The sequence below is a fragment of the Giraffa tippelskirchi genome, chromosome 12, assembly GCF_054371585.1.
Source record: "Giraffa tippelskirchi isolate mGirTip1 chromosome 12, T2T-mGirTip1v1.2.pri, whole genome shotgun sequence".
Taxonomy (NCBI): Eukaryota; Metazoa; Chordata; class Mammalia; order Artiodactyla; family Giraffidae; genus Giraffa; species Giraffa tippelskirchi.
The window spans coordinates 21,637,471-21,649,744 of NC_137286.1; the positions used below are offsets into that span (position 1 = coordinate 21,637,471).

The following is a 12,274-nucleotide window of genomic DNA, read 5'->3' on the forward strand; positions in this document are numbered from 1 at the left end:
TATGGCCTCTAGCAGTCCAGCTCTTCATCTCAGCTCTCCCTAAGGTGGCTAGACTCTACTGGAGCCATCAGAACTCCAAGACTGGCAAGGAATATACCAATTCTTTATACCAGTTCTTCTTCTCTATACCAGTTCTTCTCAGTCAGCCCCAGAGAAGGTGGACATGCAAGCTAATCCCTTCCCTCCTCTGAGAGAATCAGGAAGTTAGGGAGTCTTCCTGATTATATGGCAATACACTAGGGGCAGGGACTTTGGTGGGAGGGTGTGCTGAATCTCTCTACAGAATTCTATAAGTCTGTTCATGTGGACCCAGGGTACAGGAATTTTCAACTAATTTCTAGATTTCTCACGCAGAGAATCTGTCCATGAATTGTCGGGTTTGTGTGAGAAAGGAGAATTCAAGTCTTCCTATTCTGCCACCTTGCTGATATCACTCTTTAGGTTAGAGGACATTCTGAATTCACTTCCAGTCTTGTGATTTTATTTGCTACCACTCAAATCTTTCTTGGACTGAGAGGTGATCTCCTTGACTATTGAATTGGCGTACAGTCCTGAGAGGCAAGTGTGTGTCTCTAATTCTGCTGGTTGATATCTGGCAGTCTCAGAGCTTCTCAGTATTTTGATTTCTTCACTTTCAAATAATAGAATCATGGCTCTCTTTTGGTTAATTCAAAATTATATTCATTAGTAAGATAGACAGTTTCTGTAAGCTTCAGATGCCTCATCTACTTAGCAATGTTGTGAGCCTTAAATATACAGAAAGTGCTTAACACAGTGCCTAGCACATAGTGTGTTATCACTATCATCATCAGCTTTTTCCAATTTTTAATAAAATAAACTAACAGGGCAAAATGACATCCCAAGTAATATGATAATCAAGCCAGAAGGCTAGGCATTCAGCTAATGCACAGCAACTTGTAACGTACAATAAATGTAGGTTGGATGAATATACAACAAATGAATGGTGAATGAGAGGAAATATAACATAGTGAATGAATTGTAATAAAATGTAATGGTTGGAAGTCTAAAGAACTTCAGTGCAAATCCAAGCTCAACCTCTTATAAGCAGTGCAGTATTGATCAACTGACTTAATTCTTTAAGTTTCATGTCCTTATCTATAAAAAGGGGTTATGTACCTAATTCATAGGGCTCTTATGTATGCTTTATACATGTTTTTTGCATATAAAATTGTCTAGAAATAAATGACTATTATTAACAATACCATTAATTCTCTTAGTGAAAGTTATGAAAAATAGCACAAATGTCATAACATATTTTATTACTTCTGTTTACTTTTACTATTTTGTTATTTGCTGTTGTGGTTATTGACAAGAATGATTCACTGTTTGCCAGTACAGAATGACCCATTCAAACTATGTCATAGGTTTCACTCAGACCGAACAACCTCACAGAGATGCATTCTTGCTTTGGATGGAGCTGGGGTAGGAAAAGGTGAACAGAGTTAACAGCATTGCATTCAGTTATGCAGCCTTAAAGAAACAAAGCCCTGTTTCCACCAAAGAAGGCTTTAAAATGCTTCCCAGTAAGTACATCTAGATCCCTTTAGAGCATCACTTATCTAGCCAAGCTTCCCTGGTAGCTCAGCTGGTAAAGAATCTGCCTGCAATGCAGGAGACCCCAGTTCAATTCCTGGGTCGGGAAGATCCCCTGGAGAAGGGATAGGCTACCCACTCCAGTATTCTTGGGCTCCCTGGTGGCTCAGCTGGTAAAGAATTCACCTGCAATGAGGGAGACCTGGGTTCCATCCCTGAATTGGGAAGATCCCCTGGAGAAGGAAATGGCTACCCACTCCAATATTCTGGCCTGGAGAATTCCATGGACTCTATAGTCCGTGAGGTCACAGAGTCATACACAACTGAGTGACTTTCACTTTCATTTTCTTTATCTAGCCAAGGATCCAAAAAGAGGAACCATAAGCTTCAGTTAAGCAGTGGTTCTCAGACTAAAGAATCCATCAGAATAATTTGGAAGACTTGTTTAAATAGATTGTTGTGCTCCATCCCTAGAGTTTTGGGTACTCTGGTCCTGGTAAAGCCCAAATTTTCATTTCTAGTAGGTTCCCACATGATACTGATGGTGATGGTTCAAGCACTACACTTTGAGAACCATTGAGTTCACCGATATGGTTGAGGTATGCGTAACCTGACTCCAGAGTGGGAATATTTGCAGAAATATTTTCACTACGGTGAGTTGCCTGATAATTCCATGAAAATGAAGACTTCCTGTTTTCAACCCCAGTGTTTTCAACACTGCATTGTCCTTTTCTTACTTTATAAATTTATTGGTAGGAGAAATGATTTGATGAAGTTGTTTTTAACTTTTATGAGCCTGGTAAAATCTATTGATACTTTCTTCAAAAAAACCCAATACACATACACAGAAGCATTGCTTGTAATTTCAGGAGGTTCTCAGGTACCTCCCCCACACAGCCCACCTACCAACCCATAGGAGTATCAGTAGAAAAACTGACCCCCTTTAAGGCAAAGTCTTGGGTTCACTTGGATGTAACAAAAATTTTCTTCTTATACTTGGATTTGCACTCAAGTTCTTCTTATACTTCTTCTATACCTTTCAGTTCACTCATTTGTAAAATAAAAGTAAAAATAATAGTCTTTACCTCAAAGAGTGATTAATTGATATAGCACACTGAAGAGCCTAATTTGAAAACCAAAACCACTAAATATTACCTTTTGCCCTCTCTTTATAGTCCTGCTACAACAGTCCTCATTCTTGAGGCAAGTGGGTGCCTCTCCCCACTAGGGGAAAGATCAGGAAGTATAAGAAAGAAGAGCCCAAAGAGTAATATTTCAAGACTTTGCTCTATGCTCATTGCATTCTTTTGCTAAAATCTGGTCACAGGTTGCCATATCATGGTTCTCTCTGTGAGTCACTGAGTAATGGGGTCTGGCAAGCCCAGGCCTGGCTCCGTGACCTGAGAGTCTCAATTCATTTGCCTGGAAATACTCCACTTTGCAAATGTCCAATGCCTTGTCATGTCCCCATGTTAATGCCTCCTGCAGAAAGACAGAAACGTGAAGTCCTAATAGGGGCTCATTTCCAGGGTAGAAGATACTGAGCTTTGAGAAATAGTGATTAAGAGTAAAGCCTGATCCTCACTGTTTCTACCAAAAAAAAAAAGTATAGTGATAAGCTAATCAGCAGACATTTATTTAGCACTTACTGTGCACACTGTGGAGTAGGTGACACAAAGAGGGGTAATATATGCTCCTACGCTGTGTCAGCTCACAGTTCAACAGGGAAGATGGATACAAACAAAAATAAACCAGACACAAAGAGAAGTGTAGCGAGAACAATGATCGTGACAGTGCTTCAGGAGCACAGGAGAGGGAGAAATCAGTTTCAATGGTGATCCATAGAAGTCTCTTGGGCAAGCTGGGATTTAAGCTGGACTGTAAAGAGTGCGGCTGCTGTCCATGAATATGATGGTGAATGGTATTCTAGGCTGTGTGAATTGTTTGAAAAAAGATGTGGAGTTAGAAAAGCCTTGGGTAGAAAATTTGCATGATTATGATTTAACCAGCCTGACTATAGTATGGGTTGGGCATAGAGGTGTAGAATTTGAGGCTCGAAAGGTAAGTTGGAAGCATATCATGGGAAAGAAAGCAAAGGCCAACAAGGAGTTTTGACCTTACTCTCCATGGAGTGGAGAAGGGTTGAGGGCCTTTGTGTAGGGAGGCAGATCTGTTTTTATAAAAAGAGAACCCTGGTGCCACTACAAAGAACAGGTGATAGAGGCAAGAAGAAAGCAAGACCTAGAAAGTCACGGGCATGAGCTAAAGCCAGAGAAGTGAGAGTAGCCAGAGGGGGTGAAGGGGAGGGACATTTGAGGGGCTGCATTCATCCAAGAATGGCTACGACATGCAGCAAATAAAGCAGAGGGGAGCTGGCCGGGCTCTCCTTGGGGCACCTAATTCCCAGCCGGGTTGCTGCCTCTTGCAGACCATAGGCTCAGAGGAAGAGGCTGAGAGGGGCCCAGAGGCCACTGGTGAGGGGCACCTCTTGGCTATCCCCAAAGACTTTTCTCCTTCCTAGAATGCCCAGAGGGGTAGCAATTGACCATCTACTTTGCCTGTGTGGAATATCAATCAAAATCAATGGTTCTCAGACATGGGCCCTCTGTCTGGCCAGGTGAGAAGTCCTAAAGTTCTTTTAAATCAATATTCAGGCACTCTCCCAGGTGATTCTGATCTGGGAATCTAAGGTGGGGCTGTGCATCCATATTTTGTAAAGCTCCCAGGTGACTCTGTTGCAAAGCTGGATTTAGGAACTAGTGTGGGACCTTACTGCTGAGCTGGGAAATGTGTAGAAACCGTGGGGTCAATGTAAACTTGTGCTAGTGAACGCTATGATGGCTTGAAGACCTTAGTATTTGGTCCCCAACACTGTCTCAAACATAATGACCCTCATTGAGTATCTTAGCCACACAACCCCTCCCTCCTCAACTCCAATCCTCAACAAACACACCAGGAGAGGGGAAGAGCTGTGTGCTTGACAGGATCCCCTGAATGTCCCAAAAGGTCTGTGTGCATACAAGTCATCACTTTCACCTTTGTCCTTGGCCACGTCACAGGAGTACCACGAGGGTCTCATTACAGGTGTTTTGAGACTTTAGAAAACAGGCTACATAAAACTACTATCCATTTTCTGCCAGGCTCATACAATATTCATAGCACTTTTATTATTGTTGTTTTTATTTTTCAGAGAAACCATACAGTACAAGGGTAGGGTAGGTGTTAAACACGTCCCTTCTGTCCACTGGGCTCCATGGGATGCAGTGGCCAGTGCACAGTCAGACACCCAGAACTGGCCCTGAATCCACCACCCTCCCGAGCTCCAGTTTTGCTCCTGTGCCAGAATGGAGAAGGGTAACATAAAGGCATTTTTCTCTCCTTGTAAAAGAGAAGAAAATGGGGGAGGGGGAATTATTTAAACACACCTCACTCATACCGCAATCACGGCATTGTTTTTCCTGTTGAAACACCCTGTTGGTTTTTAAATCCCTTTAAACCTACTCGGCACCTGTATGGCCCAGATCCAAGAATTATTATCGAACCCCTCGCTTTTTATATTTAAACACGTAGGAGTTTCTGTGATGGTATCTGGCTCTTGGTTTTGTTGAAAATTTCAGAGTTTCCAGAATTTTTCTTCTTACATCAAAGCTAGAAGCATGCAATTCTCAGACCTGATTTTTTTTTTTTTAATTAAGCAGAGAATGGTTCCCCCCTTAAGTTCTCCTGCTAGATAAAATAGCATCACGGCACAACCCAGTGTTGTTCCTCTCCAAAGACCTTTCTGAAGTACTTACCAAAAGAGAGGGCAGGGGGAGGATGGGGGAGGTCTCTGTCAGCAACTTACGGTGTGTGAGATGACCTTTCTTTAGGGTAAGGACTGAGGCTGCGAGCAAAATGAGAACTTCCCGGCAAATTCATTATAACACAGTATAATGTGAGCTCGCTGGGCACAAAAATAGGCTGAAGGAAAGCAACTTCAACATCAGACCTAATTAAATACTTTGATGTCAGAAAGCAGAGCAGGCAGGGGTGGAAAATCAAATCAGACCAAAGTGAAGGACCTAAATTCAAATGGAAAGAAGAAATATTTCTCCCTCTCTCTCTCTCTCTCCTTTTCTTCCTTTGCCATGAAGGAAGAATACGATTGAGGAACAATGGGCTATAAATTCTTCAGCCAATTAGTCCAGTGACTTACTACTGTTTCTAATGCACAGAATGTCACAGGCTGTTTTGCAGCCTCCCCAAGTTGGTTTGTTAATAACAGGAAGCTAGCACTTCTCAGTACAGTGGATCAGCTACACGTGAAAATAAATGCAAAAAACCTGGAGGGGAATAGCAGCAGACCGAGAGTAGCCTTGATTTAATTTAACATTTGGGGGTCCACACACAAATGAGCATTTTAGTAGGCTTCATGGTGGAAGTTGCTGTCATTTGTAAAATATTCTGGCCAATTAGCTAATAGTGTGCTTGGATTTCTCCTGTTTTGATACAGTAATACTAAGTACATTGTGAAGCCCAATTATACAAATCATCCCCATATGCCATACCAGTCTTTCTTTATGAACTGTGTTTATAAATCCTGTGTGAGGAAATGTGTACTTCAGCAATTTAGACCATGTGTAAAAACATAGCCAATGGGATTGTCAAGAAAACAAGTTCCAGCCTAGGAAATCCTAATGTGTTCCGCTGGAATAACAGGAGGGTGCCGGGCAGTGCAATGCTCTGCTTAAATACATATTGCTTTATTGTGTTTAACCGATTTAGGGGCTTCCGCTTTCCTTTCTGTTATTTTATTCTTCTTTTCTTTTAGGATCCAACCTTGGAGTTTTTGAGAAAATTTGGGATTGGTCTTCTCTCAGGCACAATAGCCTCAGTCATTAACATCCCTTTTGATGTTGCCAAAAGTAGGATTCAAGGGCCTCAGCCAGTTCCTGGAGAGATCAAGTACAGAACCTGTTTTAAAACAATGGCCACGGTCTATCAGGAAGAAGGGTAACACATTCTTATTTTAATAAATGAGCAAGACTAAAGCATTGCTAAAATCGTATTGTACTTCTGTTTTGATGAGGGCCATTAAGCCCTCCTGCATTGGGTCTGTGTCTGAGAAGCTTTAGGGAATAGATGAGGAGCTTTGTGAGACAACACAGTAATGAGATGTTGGCAAAAACTTTCTTACACCAAGAAACATGAGCCACGATCATTCAGTATGCAGTATGTTTGTCCTAGAATGCCAAGGTGAACTTTCCGCTTGACAGTTTGCATAATACGCTATTGCATATAATATGCCTTGTTCCCACATGGGCAGGAGAGTGACTGTCCTCTGACTATAAACCTAATCAAAATGTCACCTAATTATATTCTCCTGGGAGAGTTAAACAGGAGAGTTCTGTGAAAGTAGTTTTCTTTTAAAGTATGTGTCTCTTTCTGCTGGTCTTTCAAGTCTTTTTTTTTGTCTCTCCACCCCTCCTCACCCATTCTCATTCTCAAGTAGGCAAGTAATGTTTTACGATTTTGATATAAACTGCATCATATTTCTTTTTGTGAAGACTAAGTCTTTTAAACTCAATTACAAGAGTCATTTTGTCCATATACACAGCTGTCTTTAAAGTAAGGCCTGTCTTGAACACAAAAACTATCTCACTGATGAAAGTCCCATTTCTGATGGACAAGGTCAGCATAGCTTGAGTAATAAAGAATTAACTCTTTCCTCTCATCCAATTTGCTGCAGGGAGTACTTGGCCAGATACTATCTGTTTGGGGATTTGAAAAATTTTTTCAAATGACTTGTTTGGGTAAATGCTGAGTCAACATCTCTATAAAGCTGAGGTGCAAATCCATTGCATGTTCAGAGTAAGAATATTTGTGCTCTTTCTCTCCTGGTTCTAGCATTTTAGCTTTGTATAAAGGCCTGCTTCCCAAGATTATGAGGCTCGGACCAGGTAATGATGTTTTCATTATATATATCCTTCCTTCTTTATTGTTCTAGTATCCCTTTTCTTTTTCTTATTTGTGTCTATCTGTAACACAATAAAAGTTTGTCACATTGTGAAACATGGAGACCTTAAGAATAAAAAGTTGTGTAGCAGTCAAGACACTAAGAGAGTCCATTAGATGTGTTGTACTTTTGTTTATAAGGTGTTATTTATGGCCCTGCTGGAGGCTGATAGAAGCCAAAGCCCAGCTTAAGTCAATAGGAGAGGATCCACAGTCAGTTGGAGTTTGAGCGGCTTCTGGCTAAAGGGGAGGATTTTCATTGAGTAAGGGACCAGCCCAATAAACCTTTCCCTGCTTCTTGTAGTTCATTCTTGCTCCTGCCTCAACTTTGCTTCACAGAGAGAAAAGGAGGAGGACTACTCCTCGTGGGCATGAACAGCCAGGGCCACTCTCCTCACAGTCGCCTCTAGGGAGGGGAGTGGGGGAAGCTGCAGCCTGGCTCTCACCTTCCTGGCTCCTGTCAGCGTGATGGTGGAGGGGATTGGCTTGGGGCCTTACCTCAGGATGCCAGCCCACAAAAAGCCGGCTGCCATTCCCACAGGGAGAGTCAGCTGCCTCTATGTAAATAGATAAGAAAGCAACTGCTGCAGACTCTACCACCTGGGCAAATAGTCTTGGATTATAAGCAACCTTGTGAATAAGTACAGAAGTATGCACTAGACCACACAGATTTTTTTTTACCAGGCCACACTCACCTACTTAGACATCCTGGTAATCTTCCCCCAAACCTTCCCCTGCTCCTCCCCCCTCTCCCTTTCCCCTTCTGTCCTCCCTTTCAACACCCGATGTGCCCCTCCCCTGCCACACTCATACACGTGCATATTTACCTTTAAATCGCAGCCTTTCTGCCAACCTGAGATATAGAACAGCAGTCTGTAAATTGAAGCTCGTGAACAGTTCATACTTTCATATATTTAGAAAACACTTTTACAATTCCCAGTCCATCTATCCCAGACTTCCTAGGCATTTAAGCATGGATTTGTGCTTCACATTTGAGATTCAGACCTCTTATTGGTCCATGTATAAAAATGAACTCAGTCATAAAGAATATTGGTGATTTTGTGGAACTCTCTGTGCAAGAATGTGGTGTTTTTCCTTCACCACACAGTAAAAACCTGCTAGTAGACCTAGTATTAGAGAAAATCATAGGACTGACCCTCCTCCAGCATTCTCAGGAGGCCATGGGCCTGAAAAGGGAGAGTGATCAGGGCGAGTTTAACTAAAATGGTAATTGACTGGAACCTCAATCCAAAACTCTTAAATAATCTGACCCCAAGTTTTGTTAGAGGCTTACAAATGTTTGGTTGGCTTTTTAAATGTTTTTGCATGAGGTGTCCTGAGTTGCTGTGGTGTTAAATCCAATGAAAAGGGTTACTGTGAACATACTGTCCAGGCTAAACAAAATTGTGAATAACTGGTCTCCATTGTCATCCCAAACATTCAAGTCCTACCAACATCAAAGAAAAGAAAGTTGTAGAAAGGAAGGTAAGACTTAAAGATAAGAGGGGGTTTTTTTGTTTTGTTTTTGAGAGAGAGAGAGACAGTAAAAAAGAAAAGCTGGATGAACCTGGAATTCTCATCCTTCATTCTGGAGAAACATCCCAACTTATATACAATTGTAAAGGGTAAAACATCTTAGTTTTATAACAGCCTTAGCAGCTCTCTGTGGCTAATGATCAGGATCTCCCACGAAAGGAGAATCTTGAAGTCTGTGGTTCAGACTCCAAATATCACTAGGCTGAAAACTTACTCAATTCTGTGTGTTCTTGTCTTACAGTGCAAACAGTTAATAAGAGGAAATACAGCAATACATACGTATGACAACTCTCTATAGTGCATCCCTTTTTGTTTGCCAGAGCTCCAAGGAGCCAAGATGGGGATAATAGAGTACCTTCATGGGTTAAAAATGAAAATTACAGGCAGATAATTATCTTTGGCATAAGGTTACACAAACATGTGCAGCCTGTAGATTTTAAAAAAAAAAAGCATATGGCAGTGTGTACAAAATAAGATGAAAATCAAGTTCTATTTCTTTCTGTCAGAAGTCAGTCTTCTGTTCACATAGCCAAGTCTTCTCTAAGATGTGCTCTGGATATTTGTCCCCGTTTTGATGTTGTAATACTGTTCACATAGACACGAAAGGACAGAGAACATCTTAAAGGGTACAGGATGTGTGTTGTTTACCGCATCAGAGAGAACACAAAATCATTCACATACATGTGCTTCTGATGTCTAGGTATTCAGCAGCCTCAGTGTTTGTCTTCCTATATCGTATTCCTGTTGACATATCATGTAGCAAGCCTTTTTGCAGCCAATTATATAACTCTTCTCTTCCCAGATAAATGATGGTCTTATGACACCCAATACAACTACCAGATTTTCAAGTGCAATCCATATCTATTTGAGGCAGATGAAAGGAATGAAGGGAACAAAAGGAGGCTGAAAGCTGGCTAAGTTTTGAAATACAGATTTTAGAAGGACTCAGAAGCTATTTTTCACATTACAATCCAGTTTGAAAGCTGTAAGAGAAAACCAGGCTCATCTATCAAGCACCATCTTAAAATGTCCTTGTTGAATGCAGCTACAACAATGCTCATTATAAACTGGAAAAGATAAATCCTTTGCCTACATATGACAAATCCAAAGGTTTCTGTTCACGGGAAAGTCACATGCCCTTACATGACTAAATGTGTATTTATTTACTTTTAAAAATTAAAAGTGCCTGAAAAAGAATCTGATGAGAAATGATGAAGGTTATAGAAACTCATGGGGAAAAAATGTATTTGGAGGCTCAAGATGGTCTTGATTTTGCTCTGAGAATTTTCCACAGTAGTTTTCTGTCTATGCATTGGAGCTTGAGAACTGATGATTCTGAATGGCTTCTGCTTGATAGGCTGCATACGACTCCAGGGGATTCAGAAACCCAGCGGGAAAGACAACACAATTTCACAGGATTAAAAACTGCTCTTTTCTTTTCTAGGTGGTGCAGTGATGCTGCTGGTTTATGAATACACCTATTCATGGCTTCAGGAGAACTGGTGATCGTCTATAGTGTATTTTCCCCCCTTGTGAAAATGGATTTTCGTTAGACAGCACCATCAGGAGGCGAGAATATCTATCAGTTAAGCCCATACAATGATAAATTATAATTATACACTTAGATACAATTGTAAAGGGTAAAACAGTGTGTTCAAGAACAAAACCTATTTTGATACTTCAAAAATTATCTCTAAACAATTTGAAACTGTAGTTTTAATCATATCCTTAAAACTATGAGGAGAAAATTAACACTGTGAAGCAATGAAATACACAAACTGAATATAGAAAAGTAGCATGGAAATTAGATATATTCCATAAAGACAATACAACTTTTATGACCAATGTTCCTCTTACATGGCTTTGCAATAAAAATTCATTGTATTGATGATTATTTTTTCCCAAAAGGTAAAGAAGTGCTTATAAGTGAAAAAAATATGCCAAAATTTAAACAATTTTTAGAAGGAATTAAATTCTTCCATAAATAGTATTTAATCATATACAAGGAAAATGTTTCTGAACGGTACTAAAATGGCCTTTTTAAAATTTTATGTTAAAATGTGAATTGTTGGTTTCCTTTAGTAATAATATACATCTCATCTGTATTTTCCTAAACCTACTTTATATTTTGCACTGTTGGTTAAAGCAGGTCATATTTTAAAATTATGATATTTGAAGTCTTTTGTGACAAAGATAAAACATGAATCTATATTAAACTACTTTTCTCCACAGAGTTCCCTTTGAAAACAAGTTTTAATGCTGAAATATTTTCATGTTAAATCACAAATTTGAACTGCTCCTTAGGCCTGTTTGTGCTGTCTGTATTTGCATCAGATACCTTTTCTCAGAATTCTTACCTATGCCATTTTTTAAAAAGGATGTTTAGAATAAAACTACATTTCTAGTTCATTAGTTTTAAGTGATGGTTTCAGATGTGAAGTCTACTAACTTCAATGTTAAAATATGTATTATGAAGGAGAAAATGTTTCAAAAGAGAAGTACATTCTTAGCATTTCCAAAGATGCCTGTACTAACATGCACTCAAAAAAAAATATCTCCTTGACGTTGATGTAACAAAGCTTAATTTTATATCTGCATCCTGAAGTGATGCTCCTTCAGTAGCTTGAGTCAACAAAAATATCTGCCTGTTCTAGGATGACACTTGTTCTTAACTATAAGCAGGAGAACTGTCTACCATGAAGCTGTGTCACTAAAACATTTTGAAAATAAAAAATGAAAGATAACATGGTAATTATTACTTTTTATTAATTTAGAGCATTTGAAGTATAAAAATAAAGGCTTTTGACATACTGTATATACATACACAGCCTTCACTTGTACATCCTTTCCAGCGTGTTCTTTAATTTATATTTCAGCCCAATACTTAATAAGAGGGTCATTAAAAATAGGACAAAACAAGAGAAGTAAGAATGTGTCTGTTGTCCAACTGCATTCTATCCTTGCAGGTAATACTCTTGCATCCTGAGAGAGAGAGCACTGCCTCCATAGAGGCCATGAAATTGAACCTTTAACCTCTCCATGTGGATGGGACAGAAAAGGATCTCTGAAGAGTGCATTTGCCAGGTTAAAAACAACACTTTTACCCCTTAAGAAACAGAGGGAAAAAGTCAGTGTTAACCAATAATAATAATGTTTTAAAAAATCAACCTCATCTCCCCTCCCACTTTCC

The 12,274-nt window shown here is 39.8% G+C and overlaps 1 protein-coding gene across 11 annotated transcripts in view; it reads left to right on the top strand.

Annotated features, from left to right (window-relative positions):
* Positions 1-12,274, top strand: part of SLC25A21 (solute carrier family 25 member 21) — a 516,014-nt gene that overhangs the window by 503,142 nt on the left and 598 nt on the right. For 4 of the 11 annotated variants that reach the window (XM_081547883.1, XM_081547882.1, XM_081547880.1 and 1 more), the window contains 3 exons: positions 6,365-6,546; positions 7,441-7,493; positions 10,529-11,828. In XM_081547883.1, coding sequence (XP_081404009.1) covers positions 6,365-6,546; positions 7,441-7,493; positions 10,529-10,590 — 297 coding nt within the window. In that variant the 3' untranslated portion in view covers positions 10,591-11,828. Of the gene's footprint in view, positions 1-6,364; positions 6,547-7,440; positions 7,494-8,993; positions 9,034-10,528; positions 11,829-12,050; positions 12,169-12,274 lie in introns of those variants that run through there. The other 7 variants (XM_081547885.1, XM_081547884.1, XM_081547888.1 and 4 more) reach the window with 4 other exon arrangements.